This window comes from Tachypleus tridentatus, chromosome 10 (assembly GCF_004210375.1).
Source record: "Tachypleus tridentatus isolate NWPU-2018 chromosome 10, ASM421037v1, whole genome shotgun sequence".
NCBI classification, from domain to species: Eukaryota; Metazoa; Arthropoda; class Merostomata; order Xiphosura; family Limulidae; genus Tachypleus; species Tachypleus tridentatus.
This window is the reverse complement of record NC_134834.1, coordinates 89,621,960-89,637,350: the sequence shown is the minus strand read 5'-3', so window position 1 is coordinate 89,637,350 and position 15,391 is coordinate 89,621,960. Positions and strand designations below refer to the sequence as shown.

General features: G+C 36.6%; 1 protein-coding gene across 10 annotated transcripts in view; it reads right to left on the bottom strand.

Moving 5' to 3' along the window:
• LOC143229842 (uncharacterized) overlaps positions 1 to 15,391 on the bottom strand; it is a 171,426-nt gene that overhangs the window by 102,686 nt on the left and 53,349 nt on the right. For 9 of the 10 annotated variants that reach the window (XM_076462664.1, XM_076462665.1, XM_076462661.1 and 6 more), the window contains one exon: positions 548 to 2,701. In XM_076462664.1, coding sequence (XP_076318779.1) covers positions 548 to 2,701 — 2,154 coding nt within the window. The remainder of the gene's footprint in view (positions 1 to 547; positions 2,702 to 15,391) is intronic. The other variant, XM_076462669.1, reaches the window with a different exon arrangement.

Below are 15,391 nucleotides of genomic sequence, written 5' to 3'. Positions count from 1 at the left end.
ATTTAAAATTTCTGTAGATACAACTTAAAATCCTGTTTGCCCTACCACTAGCAACAGCACACTGCTTAGATGAATTAAGAGACTGTTCAACCATTACACAAATATCCTTTTCTTTCATGATACTATTAAGAATATTTCCATCCAAAGTGTATAGAACGTGTTCTTCTGTTTCGTCTGGCTGCTACTTAAATTTCCGTCTAAATGAAAAGCATCAACTTCACTCTAATCTTGTCAGATATTCAGCAAAACTCATCAATGTGCAAAAACGTATTAGAGAAAAATCTTTTTATTTCTTCTTTATTTTACGCAATACCTTTCAGATTTAACTAGGATAATTATACTAAAATTATGGCATCACTGTGAGCTTGACCATTTTATTAACCTGTCAGCTTTTAACTTGTTTGCTGGAATTAATTTAAAATAATACTGTATATATTATTATAAACATTCCAGTAGTGTAACGTTAACGTAGAAATTCAGTCTACAACTTTAAAGACAAATATAGATTTTTAAATATTATTTATAATATTAATAAATTCTCACGTACAACCTGACATGAACCTGTTGAAGGTGAACCTAAATGTTTTGCATGAAAAACTGGGAACTGGATAAGTTCGCAGTGTTCTTCACTGTGCCTCCCTTCATGTGTTTTATCATAAGTACTGCCTTTTCTAAATGTTTCTTCAAGGGAATAATAGCCTTCTTCGTTGTTTAATGACGACAACTTGCAATCCGTTGAGTCATTTCGAACTTCTAATATTTTCGAATAATCGTTCGTGTTTTCTTTCATAAGTTCATTCTGTGTTCTTTCAATTTCGCAAAGCTGAATGGAATTAATGAAAATCTCCTGGTTGTTCATGTTGTCAGGAAATATCTTACTTTTATCACACAAAGAACCTTCATCCAAATTACTGTAAATAGGAGTAATAGTTCTATTAGGTGCGTGTTTTGTTTCTTCTTTCCTGAAGTCAAAAATACACAGCTCTTCAATTGGTTTTTGGATGTCAGATCTAAGTTCAATGTCTTCACAAACGTCACAATCATTTTCTGATTTTGCGTCTTTTCCCATTTTCCATTCTTTCCCTTTGGAAATTTCGATCTTGCTTCCCATCAGTGTACTACTAACATTTCTGGTATTATTTTGCAACGAAGGCACTTCATCATTTTGGGCAAAAGTCCTTTCGGTGTCGTGTTTTTGTGATTTGTCAATTATACCGTTAAAACCCAACTCGGACGGATGTGTCACTTCAAATTCGCCATCTAAACACTTATTCAACCTAGAGTTATTCTTGAACTTACAATGTTCTAATCTTTGTGAACGTTGACATTTCTTTTCGTCATTAGAAATTCCACGTGTCTGACCAACAGGTTCTTCTTCAATATAAAGATTCTGTAAAGGAAAACTGACTTTCGTAAAGCATGCACTTGAGGCAATTGCTTTTTCAATGCCTTCAACGTCTACATTTTCTGAATTAAGTAACAGTTTATCATTTTCCAAAGCCCTTATCAAAACGTCTTTAGCCTTATTTGGAGCAAATTTCATTGTGTCAATTTCCGTGGTCGTCATCCTAGTAGTACTAGTAGATGCTGCTGCTGGAAATTCCAAGTTCAATTTAAACTGGATGTTATTTTGCACGGGAACAGATGACCGGTTTATTAACGTTTCACGTTTACTGACTGGATCAGTTTCCAAACACGCCTGTACGCCAACTTCACTCATCGACTTCACACGTGGATGGTTTATTTTTACATTATCGCTTCCAGTTGTTCTTTGAAGAAAGTAATCGACGTCACTGGTTTGGACTGCAGCTTCGCAGGTACGTTTAAAATTTGAAGCAAGAACTTCCGTGAAAGTTGTTTTCTCATTATTAATTTTCCATGAAGGGCATGACGACCTTCGAGACCTTAGTTGTAAAAAATCACTACAGCCTTGGTTAATAGGACTGAAAGACCGTCTTTTCACACTTAGATTGTCTGAGCACTTATTTCTCACATTGTATTTTAACCTGAATTTACACATATTTTGAGACGAATAATGCAATGGGTCTGTTGACTGCACCTGTTTCATAAAGTTCTTATTTCCACAAGCATTTCTCGATCTTTGAGCATGCGTGTCGCATTCGCCCTCCAAAATTTCCAACGGCCTAGAAATTAGACCAAAATTAGCATCGTGGGCAGTTAATGAAAACGTTTCATCAATTTCCCTTACAAGATTATCAGCCCAGTCTGCTAACACGTCCACACTTCCACAGCTAGGTGGACTAGGAATCACTTCTTTGTGGTTTTCAGAAGGAACAGTTAACAACTCTGTCATTTTAGAGCATGGTAACCGTCTAAATCTTTGGTGACGAAATTTATATGGGAAGACAGAATCGCCTTCGTTGTCTGAGTAAAACACTTCGTCGTCGTCATCCGAGTGCATTCCTATGTGCAAATCAGGACAGTAGTTATAAGTGTCCTCCGGAACACAGTAGAAGAGCTCTGAGCTAGAATCATTATACTTAAGATTTGGACAGCAAATCAACTTTTGACCCAATTCGAGTTGCTCATCGAGTCTTGGAATGAATACGTTACTTTCTGAAGTTGTGTCTTCAACTTTGCAGAGGATGTTGTTTTCATTTGCTCTGACATTGAGAGATTCTTTTCCAACTAACTTGTTTTCATACTTCTTGAGATTATCAAAGGTTTTGCCAATTTCTTCCTGAAAAATAACAAGTACATATATTTTTAATTTGGATAAGGGTACTTCAAAAAATAACATAAAATAAACCTAACCAAAACAACCAGAGCGTAATATGTTTTCTCGTTATGAATTAAAAAAAGAAAAATGTATACACTTTTGAAATCCTGAAAGTCAACATAGTATTTGGTATTCATTAACAGATTTTAGTAATGAGAGCTTGATTTTGTATTTAATCTATACACTTGTACAAATAGTCAATTATACTAATTTTACCACATATCATGTCACTAAGCCTTTCTTATATAAATAAAATGTTTACTACCGTAATTTGTTAATTACACATTTATATATGTATTTGCTGCACAATTAGGTAACGTCATAAAAATATGTTGTATTTCACTGTTAGTCAACACGTGTGACATTAGCTCAGAACAGAGAAATGTATAAATATATCTTGATAGCCACACAAAAGGTAGGTATCAAGATAAAGCTGTCCCTAATTTTAGCCTAGTTGAAAGGTACCTAGCCTCAGTACCCCTCGCCAACTTCTGAGGTACTGTGTAACGGATTTATCATTATATGTTTATTATGATGCCTACAGTTCTTTCTGTATGTATAGTTCTCTTTTTTTGCATGTGACGTATGTTGTTGACTATGTATTGCGCAAGTCCCGTCTGGTCTTGAAATACGTAGAACATTCGTGACAGTAAACATCAACAGTACTTGTTTGACGAAACCACGCGAGAATATTCTGGAAAGTTCTACAAACTCGCAAGATTCCTATAAAAAGTGGATAGCTGAGAGACGAGAAGAAGAATATTGTTGGAGAGCTACAATCAGTGTGCTACAAGCCTTGGAAGTTATAACGTGTGATTAACGTCCATTGATCAGAAAACTAAAGAATCGGACCAGGAACCTTTAATGATATCGAACATTACCAATCATTCAACTGCAGTAAATAACTTCGAATGTTATTATTCCTACCAGGACATTACCAAGAAAGACGTCGCTAACCTAAGTGAGTGTAACAATATCAATTCAAGAACTGATTTGCTCGTCGTGGACCTGGATCGTCCATAAAATATTCAGTTCTAGACCGATATAAGCATCAGTACTGTTTTTAAGTTTGTAAAACTATTGTACATAAACTATCATTTGTAATAACTATTAGTTATAACAGTTATTTTAAATTGTATTTTTTTTGTATATTAAAATATATATGTGTTAAAAAAGGAAATTTTGTTTTTCAATCTAGTTGGCAAACAACATAAATTTGATACACATTAACAGTTAATTAATTAATTAATTCAGATTTCCGCTTTTTTTTAAATAGTAATACATTAACATACGTAATATAATAAATCGGAGATTTGTCCGAAATAATAATACGTACAATTATGATACGTAACAATTGTTACGTAATGGAACAGTGGGATGGGACCTTCATCCTTATAGCTCACCCATGGCCCCAAAGCGCACAGCGAGTTTTTGTGTCAACGGGTGGCGAACCTATAATACCCTGATTCAAAGTTTGGAAAAGTTGACTAGAAAAGTTGTGATCTCTAAAAAGGTTCAGATAACATATAGTTGTGTAAAAAATATATGAAATAGTTTCAAAAAACTTACGTTTAATATAAGAAATTTATGGTGATTGGAAAACCACGTGAATAGTAAATAAATAAACCAACTCTTCACTTTCGTACAAAATAAAAGGTTTCGCACGAATAATCTCTTAAAACAGATATCTAAATAATCTACTTTTAAGATAAGCAACGCATTATTTAGTTATTTGAATCATGCATATAACGATACGCATATTAAACTAATTGTAATGTAATTTCACGTGAAATACCACACAGCCAGTCACGTTTCGAGGTCCTCCATGTGTACTTAACAGAGGTACCTGTATTTATCCAGTTTAATCTGTGAGCTTAACTTGTAATATATTTTATTTACTTAGTTGAAAAGGGCATAAGTTAGCTATCTATGCTCTGCCCATCAGGGGTATCGAAATACGGTTTCTAGCGTTGTAAGTACGCAGACATACAGCTGTGTCACCGGGAAGCATACATGTAAACGTGTTCGTATTCTGCAACTTCGAAGCCCACTTCATACATTTTTCTGAGTAGCTTCAAAAAAGACGAGATGAAACATAACCTGCCCAGCTACAAGAGAGGTCTTCTATTGGAGAGTACCTGCTTTAATAACGTACACCAACATCCAATACACCCTGTACTAGAAACCAGTTCCTTTCCATGTCATTGCTATACACATAATGACGACACTACTATTTTAGGGACAACATAATTATGTTTGTTGGAGTTAAAGAAGAAGATTACCGAATACAGAGATGTTGAATGTCTCAGGTCAAACAGAAAAACAAAATACCTTAATCCTTTAGAGTTTTTTTTTTTTTATCATTATACGGAGTTGTCTAGAAAGTGTGTTCTATCTTCTTAGTTTATTTGTAGAGTACGAGAAAACATGATAATAAAAGTTTATTTAGAATTAATACTACAAAGAATAAAAGCTGTTGAAAATGTTTATACAAGTAATGATGGTTTACATCTGCTATTTGAACAGTGTAAGTTACTATGTATGATTAATGACACATACAAGAGCGCAAAGACTCTGTTCATTCAACAGCCATTAGTCACAAGAACAATCCATTACTCTCATATTTTTGTACGTACAACCCGTGGCATAAAACACTGTTTGTCGTATACGTTTATTTATTACAACTATTTCGATAACGACACCCTGTTCATGCTGAACTCGTTTAGATCAAATGTGCGTTACCATTAATAATACACAGTGATGAAAACCCGACACAAAATGCCATTGAAATTAACAATAACAATAAACTGGTATATTTTTGTTTAACAACTTGTGGGTAAATAATAATCGCTAAACGAAAGAGGGATGTGTGATCCCTCTTCAGATCTAGAAAATTCCTTCTATAATAATAATAATATCGGAATTTTCTAGAACTGTAGAGAGAAATGTACGACAATTTGCACATTTTAGCGCTTTCGATTCTTCCGTTTTTATGTTATTTCTGAAAATTAAGGATGTTACAGTTTGTTTAATCGTTATTCTGTGTGCAAACTCTGAATAAAGATTTTCAGAAAGTTTCAATGAGCATTACCAAATAATGAACTTTGCACATCAAAGTGCTGACCTTCCATCAACTTTTTGACTACTCTTTTATCAATGTTACGTTTTATAATTTATCCCGAATAAGTTTCTGATTTATTGTTCCTTTGATTTGAATTTCGCGCAAAGCTACTCGAGGGCTATCTGCGCTAGCCGACCTTATTCAAAACAGCGTTTAAAACAGTTTGCTTAACGGCGAGCTCTAGTCTTCGTAAATTTCACACCGTTTACAAGCTGACTTTTCACCGACAAAGGTATCTAATGCCCTCGTACAAATACTAATATCCAAAGTACATTCTTTAAAGGTAAACAGTTTATTATGTTCGAGATCTATAAGCGTTCTTTGTCAAGTGTTTGTAGTTTCCCGATTAACAATCGATTATCATAGTTATAATTTCCGAGGTTTACAGTATATTAATTGGACCAAACCACAATATTAAACTGCCTCTTAGTGTGTCAGTTTATAAACTTTAAGGCGTGGTTCCAAAAATTTCAATTGGCAACAATATTTGCAATCACTAGTATTTTACATACACACAGAGCTCATTGTTAATTTTTACACTCGAAAAACTACAAATTTATGGAATAGGAGGGAATTCCCCAATACACGTTTAACAACAGATGTTACAAGCATTTCTAAATATATATTTAACGAATATCAATATTAAGATAAATACATAATATTAAACCCCTTACAGTCAACAAATATAGTGAAATCCATTGCCACCCATCCCAAGACTCCTTTGTTTCTATTGCTTTAAATTTTTACCTCTTACTGATCTTTAAAAATTGGTATAAAATGTAAAAATCAAGGTAAAATGAAACAATGCCCAAAACCAAATAGAAGCAGAATATAAAGAAAAATGGGCCAGTCATTGTTTTAATATTGACGAAAATAAGGTGAGGGTATATATGTGTATATTTTCTTATGGCAAAGCAACATCAGGCTATCTGCTAAGCCCACCGAGGGAAATCGATCACCTAATTTTAGCGTTGTAAATCCATTGACTTACCACTCTACTAGCGTGGAGCAATAAGGTGAGAACTAACGTGAAGCAATTCCAGGGCCAGTAGAGAGCTCAAAGATTCAGTGTAAATATTTCAACTGGTGTACTTCATATATTCTATATGATCCAGGGCAAGAAATAAGGCATATACAACTTGGCAACAAATACAGAAACTATAGAGTTGACCCTGTAAAAAATCACTGAGCCACAATAAATCATAGTAGAGCCTACAGAGTCACGTGATTTCGAATCATCCACATAAGACGGGAATAGTAGAATGGTTCAAAAGATGTCAAAAATGAGAAGATGGTACTTCAAATTTGTAGTATGCATCTTCTTCAGATGATGCAAGAAAATGTCACAAGTAGGGTGGTAATAAGCAATTGTGGGATAATTTGATCAGTAAAAACAGCAACGTCATCCAAAAACAGACCTCATTTTAGGCAGCTGTGCCTGGATATAAAGACCAAAAGGAAGAATGGCAGACCTTATACTCCAAAAGGAAGGAAGACACACCCTCAGGTGGGATGCTGTAGTAAGGATCAGTGTTTAGAAGCATGCTATAAAAACGTTGCAAGCAGTAAAAGTTAAGAGGATGCTCATGGAACTCAGGGTCCAACCTCTGGGCTGGAGAAGTGTGCAAAGCACCATGCAGAGCCCCAGATAATGAATGAGATCCAGCATCTTCAACTTCGAGGTCAATGCCATACCTCTATATAATGTCATATTATGGTCAAATCAGACTGTCCACGGTAAAGCACTGTTGATGGAACTCACACTGAGAGGGCGAGAGGAGGCTGTTTGATTCAAGAAACCAAACAAGACAAACATCGGCCATCCTCTGTAAGACCTTAAAGAGAAAATTAATCAAAGCAGTTGGACAATAATGAGAAGAAATACTGATATTCTTCCCAGGCCTAAAGAAAGATAGGAGAATAGCCTTGCACCAACTAGCAGGGAAACATTCTACTGCTAGATCTAGTTAAAAATAACCAGAAGAATAGCAAGAAAGGCAGGAGAGACGTGGCACAGCATTTAATAAGTGACCATCATCAAGTCTAACCCATGTGCTACCTGACCAATGAAGAGCAAGACTTATTCCACTAGTGTAGAGCGATTATCACACTCATAGAGATAATCGGCCCGAAAAGAAAGAGTCAATCACTCTATCTAATAGATTGATGGCAGAGAAGGCAGGAGAAAAACAGAAGAGCTAAATGCATAAAAAAATTAACACCGAGAGTATTGGCAATACCATGTACATCAACAATTTCCTAGCCAATGAATAACAAGATAGAAAGGGGATGGAAAGTATATCTCAAACAGACCTTCAGAATCTTATCCCAGATTATTTTGAAACTAGTGGTAGAAGAACATTGGGTGTGAACATAATTCAAGATTTCTTTCCAGTTTGACTCCTGGTCTGCAGATAGTGGGCATGGGCCTGCTGAAAAGCAATGTGATTGGAAAAAGAGGGATGCCACTGGAAGATATCCCGACCCATTTCTCACCTTTTCATGCCTCCTGGCAGACAGGACTCCACCATGGATGAAGATAACGTAGAAAACATGTCGAGGTTTTAGGAATAGATTAAGCAGCTGCTTGAATGATACAGACAGTCATTTTATCCACTGATGGCAGACAGATGATGGAAGAATCAAGTTCTGGAAAAATGGTGAAAGAGAATCACTTGACTTGGTACAACATCCATCAACGCACACGGGTCAGGTGGCATGAACTACAGCCAATATCCCTCAAACCAACAGGAAGATAATCAGTACCCCGTGGGTCACTGTCAATCCTCCAATAAAAGCAAGAAAAATGTGAAGATGAGCAGATTGTGAGACCAATGGCAGTAAAAGACTGATTAGGTGCATAGAAATTAGTATAAGATTCAGTATTGGAGAAAGAAAGGTTGTGATCTGAGAGCAATAACTCTATGTAACAACTCTTCCATCAATATCAGCACCATCCCAGACAAGATTGTGTCCATTAAAGTCCCCCAGGATTAAAATGTGAGGGCAACTGTTCAATGAGAGCATCAAGACCTGATTGGTCATAAGTCCCTCAAGGAGAAAAAGAGCGAGAACAAACAGTGATGGTATGATCTAAGAAAACACGACTGCAACAGTCTCCAAGGGTGTATCGAGCTGCAGAGACAGAGTTGGCACGTTCTGGTCGACCAGTTGTGGCATCCCTGTATGCACTTGTTCATCACACAACCTGTCCTTCACGTATAAAAACACTACCAAAAGGTGACTATATTGGTAGATTTCAGAAATATTTTATAAAAGGAAAGACACTCTGGATGAAATGAATCAATCAAGGTCTTAGAGTAATTCATATTAGAATAAAAACCTCGAGAGTACCACTGTATAAAAGTGGTGATTTTTACTTCGTTGGAGGAGAAATGGATGGAGAACCCTTCGATTTACGACCACGACTTGTTTTTATTAGAATGAAGTCTGTTGACCTTCATGGATCCTGCCCTGAGTCGAATAGAGGAGTCTCAGTCAGTAGATTCCAGAAATTTAGGGAATGAAATAGACGCCAGTAACCAGAGAAAAAGGAAGTGGACCTAGGCAGTCACTGGAAGGAGTAATGGGCACAGAGACAGGAATAGATGTTGACTTCTCAACTTGATTATCCATGGAAGTCAAAATACTATTCACATAATGTGAAAAAGAACACTGACAGGGTTAAAGAAAGACCTGTCTGCATTCCCACAGTAGTAGTGAAATACAACAAAATAGTTGAGATGGAGTAGGGGACAATAACTTTCGATCCTCTGGATAATAAATGCTATTAACGGCTTTTAAACACTATCTCTTTATTCTCCACCCACCTAGAGCAAGAACGGAAGCAAGAGGAGTGGGAACCACTACAATTAACACAGTGATTGTTCAGTTAGCACTTGTAAACATCGTGGTCTTTGCCACCACAATGTGTACACGTCACAGAACCACGACAGGATACCTACAAATGAACAAACCGCTGGTAGTGGAAACATCTGAGAGGACTGGGAATATACGGTCATATCTGACAGTTCACTTAGCATACCTTGGTAGTAACAAGTTAATGTGGCAATGTAATAAGAACATTGGTAGGCAGCATAATTCTTTCAAGAATTCCTCGTGAGACATTCAAAGTAGTGAGCACTGACTGAATAACCTCAATGGGCATATCCCCAATAACCTTAGAATTAAAGAGGAGTTCACTATGTTTTTGAGGTAGGTGGTTTTACCAATAAGTTCAAATAACGTAGCCTTTTGATTGATATTGAAGAGCTAGCAAGCCCATCTAATACCTTCTGAATTAAAAGGAAGACATTTGTCTTAAAGGTATGTCAGACAAAGAATATGGTATAACAAAACTTTCCAATGGGATTTTTTTATTTGGACTTTGGGGATCCACAATATAGTGAGAAAGATTCATTGTCCATTCACCACGTAATCCTAGGAGAAGACACTATAATGGCAAATAAGGACACTGTAGGAACGACAGGATTTCATGATCACTATACCCAGACACCAGCATCAGACACAATGTCCACAACAGCTGTTGATAACATCCAACACTGGTACTCAGTTGACCCTAGCAAATAGAAACCAGCTGACTGACCCTGGGAACCACCCATCTACAAGAATTTAAGGTCAAATTGGTGTGTGTTGGGATTGGGCCCCAAAACCACTGGGATCCCCTCCTCCTCTTCACAGGTCACCACGCACGACAAACATGTGGGTGGATGTTCAGATCCCAGAGGAGGTAAACTGAAAGTACAGAACCTTCTCTGGGAAGGCCCCTCATTACAAACAGGAATCCATCTCGAGGACAGAAAGTAAAAGAAGCACACGATATATTCATGAAGTCACTATAAAACTTCACAAAACGGCAGGAAAATCTTATAAATTTAACTGAACATGAATGTTATTGTACAGATCATAATATTATGTTGTGTGTCTGAACAAACGTTATATTATTCCATTAAATCAGGGGTGTGCAACAGGCGGCCCGCGGGCCACAACCCGGCCCGCCAAGCCATTTAGTGTGGCCCTAGTTGTTGTAATCTAACCATGTGGCCTGATCTGTAATCCAACGCAAATGGAATATTTTTAAAAGCATCGATCCTACGGGATTCCCAGGCTTCGACTCGACAAACTTCTAAAATTATCTTCGCTAGAGAGGAGCAGGCCGAATTCGATTGGTCGGCCTCCTTAGGGCATGAATAGGTGACGTGCACTAGCACTATTGTCTACGACTCAACGTCATGTCCTGAACCTCGCCTTCGCCCGCTGGCGACAATTTTCCCTAACCTCTGCTGTCCGTCATTCATTATTGGTGAAAATTTTATTACCTTTTACAGTTACTACAAGAGATTGAGGTAAATTGATTATTATTTAGCATATTGTTGTGACTTTACTGAATTTATTAAAATTTTTGCTTTCAGATGCATCTGATTCTATGTACAGTGTGACCTCGTTATTCGCGGGGTTACGTTCTTTACCCTCCCGCGAATAGCGAAAACCGCGAATATTGGACGCAGTTTTAAAACGTATATGTATGCGATTATATACTATATGAAATGCTTCCCAAACACTAATGATACTTATACTCATTGATGCAGTAATAATGTAGCAATATTGCATACTGTTATGTATTTCACTAAATTGTACCGTGCGTTACCGGGCTGTGCTTTGCCGTTTGCGTTGTTGGGGAAGCTGAGGCAGTCAGCCAATAGCAGTCCAATCTTGTTTGGTGAAGACGACAATTGATAAAAACGGCTTGATTGAGTAAATACAACAGAAATCTCCTCGAAAAGCCCTTTCAGTCTCTGTGACCTACAAAACGCAGTTCGCGCATAACCCGCGAATATGCGGGGCCGCGAATGGCGAACCGCGAATAGGCGAGGTCACACTGTATTTTGCTATTCTTAATTAATTTAAGTACCGGAAGGCTATGATCGGATGCCAATTTAGAAACATGTGTTTCTGTCCATAAGAGGTTCCATGTGTAAATAAATTCTATGTTTTTTCTACTTTGCTATTTTCGTGAGAATAATTTTTGTTTTGATTTCAGGGCTAGTAAAATGTCAGCAGTTAAGAAACGAAAAATTGATGATGAGGTAAGGTTATTCAACAGTGAATGGTGCACAAAATATCTTGTTGTCCCACATAATCAAGGTGTTGTCTGCCTCGTCTGTCAAACTACAATTGCAGTCATGAAAGAGTACAATATTAAGCGACATTACGCAACTAAGCACTCCTCCCAGTTTGATGATATTGTTGGTCAGGCACGAAAGGACAAAATTGAACATTTAAAAACATCCATTGAAAAGCAACAAGGTGTTTTTACCACTTTCAAGAAAAATTCAGAACTGGTAACAAAACTGAGTTTTAAGCTTTGTGAATGTATGGCAGAAAAGGGAAAGCCTTTCAGTGATGGAGAATTTATTAAAAATTGTTTAACAATATTCACAGAATATGCATGTCCAGAGAAAAAATATTTGGTGGAGCAAACTAGCCTTTCCCGCTTTACTGTCTCACGCAGGACAAAAGATCTTTCAGAGGACATCAAAGAAACTTTGAAAGAGAGATTGAATTCGTGTGAAGCTTTCAGTCTGGCTTTGGATGAAAGCACTGATATCAATGACACATCCCAACTTGTCATTTTCATCAGAGCTGTTACTGCAGGCTTTGATGTTTTCGAAGAGTTTTAGATATGGCAAGCCTTTCCTTCACAACCACAGGACAGGATATTTGTGAACAAGTGCTTAAGGTTGTAGAAAAGTTTGAACTGAATCCTTATAAATTATGTGGTGTTACAACAGATGGTGCTCCTTCCATGACAGGTAGGACAAATGGATTCACCAAGAAATTTCTAACTGCAATTGGAGCACAAGACGTAGTTGTAAGCCATTGCATTATTCACCAAGAGAGCTTGTGCACCAAAGTTCTGGATTTTGCAGAAGTCATGAAAAATGTCGTCCAATGCGTAAATTATATTCGAACACGAGGATTAAATCATCGACAATTTAAAACTTTTTAGATGAGCTGGACAGTGAGTATTCAGATGTTTTGTACTTCTCTGCTGTGCGTTGGCTTAGTAGAGCTGCTACTTTGAAGAGATTCTGGAATCTGCGAGAGGAGATTAAGTTCTTCATGGAGAGCAAACGTCAGAATGTGGACTTCTTGAGCAATGAGAACTGGCTGAATGACTTAGCATTCCTCACAGACATTACACAGCATCTGTCTGATTTAAACTTAAAACTACAAGGGAAAAGTCAACTTGTGAATAAGTTGTTTGAGCATATTTGTGCTTTTGAGAAGAAATGGAACTTTTCAGGTTCAGTTGAGAAGAGCCATATTGACCCATTTTACATGTCTTGCAACCAGGAAACTGGAATTTCCTAATCTGGATTGCACCAAATATGGAACCAGTGTACAAAAGCTGCGTGATGAGTTTGCAAACAGATTTCCAGATTTCAGACAAACTGAAATTAGATTGAAATTGTTCGCTCAACCTTTGATTTGGCAGTGGAAGACAGTCCTGATGATTGCCAAATGGAACTCATTGAACTGCAGGCTGACATGGACACTAAAAGGAAATTCTCTGAAAACAGTTTGCTAGACTTTACAAACTCTGTGTACGTGAAAAGTTTCCCAATTTGTCCCGTCATGCACAAAGAATTGCCTCCCTTTTTGGTAGCACCTACTGCTGTGAGCAATTTTTCTCCAAAATGAAGCTCATCAAAACCAAATGTAGAAGTCAGCTGACTGATGAACATTTGACCAGTCAGTTAAGAGTGGCAACCACTTCTGTCAAAGCTGATATTGACAAGCTCTGCAAGGACTCTAAATTTCAAGTGTCGCACTAAAATGATCACTCATGCAAAAATATAAAATATTATTGCTTGCATTTTGAGAATTTTTTTTAATTTATTGTGCATGTACACGAATAAACTTGTTTTTTAAGTGGCCCCGCTTGATTGATGGAGTTGGTTATATGGCCCACCGACGAAAAATGTTGCACACCCCTGCATTAAATAAACCATTATCTAATGAGGACGGGATAATATCTCAATATACATGCTAGGGAAAAAATATTATTCCATGATTTTGGTGTTAGTTTTATCGCAAAGCTACACAGTTGGACTTCAGACCTTGGGTCCACCATAAGAATCGAACCCCGAATGTTAGCGTTATATGCCCTCGAGCTCACCACCGAGCCAGTGAGGGTCTTCATTGATAACAGCCCTTTTAATTATACCACGCCAATTTTAAAATAAAATTATCATATTCTTTTATATTTAAAATCTATTTCACTTTACTTACGTATTTTACTTTGCAACTTTATGCGCAACTAGATAAAGTCAATTTCAAACAACATTGTATGTTCATATAACCCTACTCTCGTTCGTTATGATATTACAAAGCCAAAGAAATCCAGGCTTTTTCTGTTAGTCGTTACTTCTCATATATGGTATAATATGAAAAAAGGTAATTAATGTATCATTTGCTAATTAGTTATTCGTACTTAGTTTATACTTGCATACAAATAAACTGAAATAGATTTCCTCTATATTCATTTGTTTTCTCGAGCTGACAACACAGAACGATATGTTTCATGGTAATAACTTGGGACAAATTAACGTACCAAATATAATGATGCTTTAAAATCACGTAAAGTGTCAATTTATTCTTACTTTAATAAGAATATTTACTCTTTGTACACACAGATGTATTTAAAATGGCCAATCGATAATAATACTATGTACGTATTTTATCGGATCTGGAATGTATAAATCTTTTTCAGTATTTTGCCTACCGTTCAATGCTTGTTTCTTTGTTTTAGTCCCCCAGTGACACAGCAATAAATACAAAGAATTATGACGCTAAAAACTGAGTTTTGATACTTGTGCAGGGCACAGTATAACAGCTTCATGTGTAATTTTGTACTTAACTTTAAATAAAGTCTTTTCTTTTTTAAAACTAATATTTTCCGTTTTATACTTTACACACGTGTAAAACGAAGTACAAAAAAAAGTTCTTATTTTATCATTTATGTCGTGTTTGGGTCAATCGCCAAATATTCCAATTTGCAATATTGCAAATATTGCAATTAAATACACTGTGTTCTTTCCGCAACTTGTCCTTATGTAATGGTGTATGTATGAAGTCTGCTCAAAAAGTTCCTAGACTTCTGTTACAGGTACTAGTACAGAGTTAGTGAGCTTAACTGAAGTGTGTACAAAGTACAAATAGTGATATAACCCATGAACAAGCCATTTCTCCATACCTTATACTCGTGTTGCGAAAAACATGTTCAAAGACAGACGTATCTTTTGCCCTTGTTGTAATAAAAATGGATATAAAAGAAGAACAATGTATTCGCATCAAGTTTTATGTAAAAAATGGTAAAGGAGGTACAGAAATCAAAGTGTTAAGAACTGACTTTGGTGATGACTGCTTAAATAAGGCTGTCGTTTATCAGTGGACAAAACACTTCCAAGATGGTCATAAATAGGTCAAAAGGACCCACGTTCTGA